This window comes from Rhamphochromis sp. 'chilingali', assembly GCF_963969265.1.
Source record: "Rhamphochromis sp. 'chilingali' genome assembly, chromosome: 13".
Taxonomy (NCBI): domain Eukaryota; kingdom Metazoa; phylum Chordata; class Actinopteri; order Cichliformes; family Cichlidae; genus Rhamphochromis; species Rhamphochromis sp. 'chilingali'.
The window spans coordinates 7300578-7306757 of NC_137940.1; the positions used below are offsets into that span (position 1 = coordinate 7300578).

General features: G+C 38.6%; 2 protein-coding genes across 2 annotated transcripts; both read left to right on the forward strand.

The window, feature by feature from the left end:
* Positions 1-1435: 1435 nt before the first annotated feature.
* Positions 1436-2071, forward strand: fgfbp2a (fibroblast growth factor binding protein 2a; the record flags this gene model as incomplete). Its single annotated transcript, XM_080900501.1, has 1 exon — positions 1436-2071. The coding sequence occupies one exon, from the start codon at positions 1436-1438 to the stop codon at positions 2069-2071; it is 636 nt and encodes a 211-aa protein (XP_080756627.1).
* A 2244-nt stretch (positions 2072-4315) lies between these two features.
* On the forward strand, positions 4316-4951 carry fgfbp1a (fibroblast growth factor binding protein 1a; the record flags this gene model as incomplete). The annotated part of the gene is made up of 1 exon (XM_080901463.1): positions 4316-4951. One exon carries the CDS (start codon positions 4316-4318, stop codon positions 4949-4951), a length of 636 nt encoding a protein of 211 aa, XP_080757589.1.
* Between the last annotated feature and the right edge of the window lie 1229 nt (positions 4952-6180).

Here is a 6180-nt window from a genome sequence, read left to right on the forward strand (position 1 = left end):
GAGGTTATCATCTTCCATAAGCATTTGTTTGTTCCTCTGGTTGGAGGTTTTCTGAGACATTAAATAGTTCAGTATATGAATAACCACCACCACTACAACCGCATAGCAGCCCTACTTCTAAAAAGGCTTGTGTAGAGAGAGATGAGCACAAAACTACATAAAAACAGAAGCAGCGGTTCAGAGAAACCCTCTTCAGTGTGTTTACATCAGATCAAACGCTGTGCCGGGGACATAGTTTTAAAATATACACAGCGCAACTATAAAGAACACAATGGAAAATTTTTCAGGAAACACAAAAGACATTTTTTCATTGTTTTTCAGCACCACTGACGAGTATCGCTCTGCCACATGCAATTTGCAGGTGTTACTCCATTTCCTAAATAAATAGATTTTATTTATTTGGTTATGTTGTATTTTGCACATTCAATGAAAAATTAATGATGTTTCCTTATAGTGTAGTGAGCTCACCTGGCCACCATACTTTTGCCTTTACAGGACAAAATTGAGCTCTGATATCACTGTCGTTACGCACAGTGGGCAGCCCACATATTATGATTTTCAAGTGTGGGAATGAACATGCTGATATTTCAGGGAAATGGAAACATTCACAGGGAAGGGTAGTGAATATTTTAAGAAGAAACTGCTAATATTGTGTTTGGCACCAACCGGCACTATAGCTGAAGAGTTTCATCTCTTGCATCTAGAAACTGAGACAAATTACTGATGGAAAATTCACAACTGAATATAATTTTTAGCTATTCTAAAATTGTGGTCTAAATGCAGATCAATGATATATTGCTTCTTAGTCTCAAAACACTAAAACCCTGGAAGTTATACTGCCTGTATAGATTCTTTGAGTACCATGTCTTGTTCTTCTATCACTGACAGCACTCTCAATGCAGATACAGATGGACCCAGAAAATAAAGCCTCTTAAAGACACTCATAATACACTTTATGACCAATGTCTGAGTGGCTTCTCACACTTCTCTTTATACTTTAGATCTTTTAGGAAAATAGGTTGCACTACATCGTTAAGAGTTATTACTGTTTTCTACAGCAAGCAAGACATTTTAAGCCTGCATTCTGCAATGAACTTTTATTAACAAGTGAAACTAAGATGTTTTTCCATGAGGTAAATTTAACATGACTGAGAAGTGGTTACATGCATGAGAGGATGTACTTTTCTTTTTCTTTTTTAAACAGAACACCTACATGTGTCAGCATCGTTTTGCACGTAGCGCTTTCCTTTTTCTGGCAGCTGTAACTGGTAAGGCCACTCTCCTCCTCCCATGGAGCTGGCCTCTTTTAGTCTACTGGGTTGTTTTCTTTTTTTCTTTTTTTTTTTGGAACCTGAATTCCTTCTTTGCTTGGCCAATAAAAAGCAGGAGGGACGCTCATTTCCAGTAGTTTCACATTTAGCACCCATTGGAAACTATGTGGGCCCAGACCGCTGCTCTGCTGCTCGCCTGCTGCCTCTGGCCAGCTGAGGCTCAGACTGAAAGGGGTCAAAGCATTTGGGATCCACCTATCAAATTCAGCACCAAGGCTAAAGACTCATGCACCATGATTGTCACCGGTCAAGGGGAATTCACGAGGCTGAGACTGTCATGCCAGAGGAACAAGCGCTCTTACTGGTGTGACTACATAGGCAAGCCTCACACCTGCACCCCTTACAACAAAAATCCTCGACACTATTTCGTGCAGATGATGTGGAATCTGAGAAAGCTGGACAATGCCTGCCAAGCACCAAGACAGATTAAACCTCACATGTGCAGGAAGGCAACTGATGACTCTCAGATGGTCTTCTCATCATCTTCATTCTCCCAGTCACGAGCAGAGGCTTCTTCTAGGAAAGTAGCAAGACCTCAACGTCGGCCTACACCAACAAGACAAGCTGACGCAAAATCCATTCAAGAGCCACAAAAAGAAAAGACCACTCAGGAAACTAGTACTCAACCACCACCAACAACACCTGCTGTTGAGAGCAACGCTAAAAGAATGGCTCGGCAGAATTGCTGGAGGTCGCTGCAGGGCATCTGCTCGTTCTTCATTGGTTTGTTTCGTAATTAACCAGAAAGGTGAGCAGCAGTACTGGGCCTGTTTGTTAACATGCAACACTTTTTAAAAAAATATTCATTTATAACTAATCTAGAATGAGGCTATTTAATTAAGTTAGATTCCAGCATTTTTTTTATTTATTTATTTTGCTGCTCCTAATTATATTGCCTATGCACCCAGTTTCCACCTTGCACACATTATGTGTTATATTCACAGCTTTTAACCGCTAATGAAAATAACTTGGCGTCTGGCTCAAGCAGCCCTTGGAGGAAAATTCCAAACGAGGAGTTTGTTAGCCTGTTGTAGAACTGTAACACCCTCTTCAGGGCAAGCTGTGCTATTACAGTGACTTTCAAGTACTCCTCTCACTCAAACCAACAATTATCAGCCTCCATTAAGAGCCAAGCTGGAAGAACTTAAAGGTCTCACTTGACTATGTAATGACAAATGTTTTGCATGAACAACCTGTACTGAATGATACTGCTTTAACATATAATGTATGTTTATTATGTTTATTACTTGCATATTATCTGTTTGCATCACTCAATATTACCTTCAGAATTATTGGGGGATTGTTTTATTTTTTTTGCTCTGGTTTTCCATGCTGGTGTATTTGTCCCAAAATATGTATAAATGTGAAAATGTTTTATTAAATAACCATTTTCAATCTCTATGTGCTGATTAATGCCATTTCATTAACATTCCTGATTAAAAATATTAGATAATAAAACTGCAAGCAGCAGTATTTGTGAAAATGAGTTGTCTAGGGTGTTATGTCTTATGGCAGTGTGCAGTTTAATATTTTTAAGCCATATGACTCGTCTACTGTACCGTATATGACCATTAGGTGTTTGGTGCTTTGAGACTAAGTTCAATCAATCAGCAGTTTTATCCAGCAGAAACATCTGGCTCCTTTCAAGATATTCAAAGCCATTTCATCTCTGGCACGGTGCACTTACAGTTGGCCCTGTGAAGGTCCTTTAAGACTCCAGGTTATTTGCATTTGTTTAAAATATGAACTTCGATTATTCTAAAGCAGGTGGAACTTGAAGCAGAAAATCTGGAACAACAGATAACTTTTAGTTTTGGGAGCTTAACATAAGCCTTGCAAGTGCTCATGATTATTCAGGTCCATAGAAGCTGCAAACAAGTTTAACACTTGTATCACTTGTGGGTTGATGAAGTTTTGGTTCTAAATTGACAGTGTTTATAAAAAGTTTTTATTATGTATTAGGGTAATTTCATTTTCTATCAGCCATGTAATTTTAAATGTCTCCCCCCCCCACACACACACACACAGTTTAGTTTGATGACACAGGTACCAGGTTCAAAGTATCCCTAATCTATTCGAGACCTCAATAAACTTTATAAGCTCTTCAGTCATGCTGTGTGTGTGTGAGGGTGTGTGACTGAGCGTGTGAGTGCAAGTGTATATATTTGAAGGGGAGGGGTGATTATGTGGCAGCATATTGCAATCTGCAAGTAAGGGCAACACTCTCATGTGTGAGGACTGCAAACCGAAGTTTCTCTAAAAACTTCAGGTAAGGAAAAGCACCACAACTTAAGCTGCACCCTAATCTGGCAATAATATTTGGGGTGTGCTACTTACATCAGCCTAGTATATATTTAATGTGCTCACAGTTAAGTTTTTGTAAAATGCATTCTGTGAAATCCTTGTTGCCAGGTTCACTATTTATAAAATACCTGTTAAACACATTGTCTTTATTTCTATTTCCAATATTTACTAGTCTGTATTTTGTTTATAACTGTTGTAGTTATACTGTAGGCGATATAGTTGCATAACTGCATAATCAAGGGATAATTGCACCATCACAATTGTAATATGATGCATTTACATTTTTATTTTTTAATCAGTATTTAAATCTGTGCTTCTTTTTAACAGTTTTTAAACCTCTTCCTTTCTTAAAGTCAAACTAAAAGGTGCATGTGCTCCATGTTTTTTTCAAAATTCCGTTTATGGAATATTTTTTAGATTGCATCTTTGCATTCTTCTTTTTGTTCTTCAAAATACCTCTTTGACTTGAAATTGTCTTGAATGTGCTGTACAAAAAATACTTAATGCTGTTTTGTGCTGTCTAAAGCCAAAACTATTCCCACAACATTCAGTTTCCATTTGAAATGTTAGTTTAACGGAGGGATTAAGACATGTCTTTCTCCAAAGGGAAATTAAAGGGTTTTAAGGTCAAATATCTAAATCTGATTTAATCCTTTGGCAGGTTGTGTTCTACTGATTTCATGGCTCTCCTCACAAACGTCACCATCCTCCTGGTCTTGGCTTGTGTTTCCTATCAGGTGATGTTGGGTAGCTGCCAAAAGAGCGGTGGACGGAGGGGACGAGGCATGGACAAAGGACAGCACAAGAATAGGTCGGGAGCAAAAGTGGGCCGCCAAACAAAGCCCGTCTCTGCACAGCTCATGAGAGGCAAAGTGGTCACCAAAGACAAGTTTGAATGTGCTTGGGTTGCAACAGGTGAAGATATCGTCATTCTCAGCATCACGTGCAAGAAGGAGGACAGGAGCTTCAGCTGCGAGTATATTGCCAGACCTACTGCTTGTCCTGAGTATGCCTCAAATGTTAAACTTTACTGGAAGCAGATCGGCAGGGAGCTGAAGAAGCTAAACAGTCTCTGCCAGGACAGCAGTGCTTTTGTCAGGGCAGGTATGTGCAGAAGAGCTGCCAGAGAGGCTCATTTCAGACTGAATGTAACACAGAGGGTGAAGACTTCTCCACTGTATACCCCAACTTCTCCAGTCAAAGCTGTAAAATCCTGTCAAGCTGATAACAGGAAGAGAGCAGAGGAGTTCTGCAACAACTCCTGGTCAAGTGTTTGCACATTTCTATTTACTATGGTGCGGGATTATGATTGCTGATACAGAAAAACTGGAATTAGTTCAGCTTTTCTGCAGTCACATACAGTAAATACTTGTCCCATAGATTCTTCATATAGATGCTTGCTGCTCAACAAAAACATACTCAATGAACAGTTTTTGATCTATCGCTTTTGGAGAAATTTGTGTAAGCGTTCAAGCCTATTGAGACAGATATAATATGTAGAATATTAGTTTCTCGATTTTTATTTCTTTTCCTGTAACTTGTAATTTCACTTGGGTTTTTTTTTTCCTATTATAGCCATATTGAAATTACCTCTCCTTCTCAATATAAAATGCCTACTTAAATAAAAAGACAAAATACTCCTTAAAATAATGTCAAACCATTTTCTGTCTCTCCCAAATGTGCACAGTCTTGCCTGAAGTCTTTTCATGGGAGGTTAAATGTTTGGGAATGTCTGGTATTGACATAGCAATTTAAGCCAGGGGGAGTGTGATTTCTAGAAACCTCAGCCTGCATACCTTGGCAACGAGAGGTCTGTGAAGCCACAGTCACTGTGTGAAGCCATAAAAACCTCATATGTTCATCTTGCATAATCAAGGGATACCAGTATCTAAACGGACAAAATAAAACAGAAATAATATTTTGCAGGTTAAACCGAAGACTTTAGCATAATTTTTTGGCACTTATGATCAGTAGAAGTTCTCATACTTATTCATCATTTCCGTGATAACATTAGCTTGAATTAGCTTGAATTAAGTTTGCATACCACACTTGTACATACTGTAAAATTCTTACTATTTGCTTTGGAAAAGCTGTACTGGAATATGAGTTAATATTTCTAATATTACTGTATCAATGAGCTGTATAAACTAACTAATGAAGTACATTCCTGGGTAATTTGATTTCCTTTTTTTACTGTCAATATTTACTTGATAATGGAGAGGTTACCAGTTAAAGTAATTTAAATAAAAACTTGCAGAACAATTAAAGTTGTACTACAAGGAAACTGTAGTAGATGGCGCCTATCCCAGCTGCCAGAGGGTGAGAGACAGGGTACACCCTGGACAGGTCGTCAGTCTGAATTAAACCAACTTGATTTTATTATATTTTTATATATCACCTAAAACTGTTTCACACGGGAAGATAAAATCTCTGCTATAATAGAGAAAATACAGATGGCCTGATAGTTCTGTTTGAGAAAGCACTTGGTGACACTGTGAAGTGGTAATGAACCTCCAGCAGGACCAAGCTCAGGGACAGGGAGCCA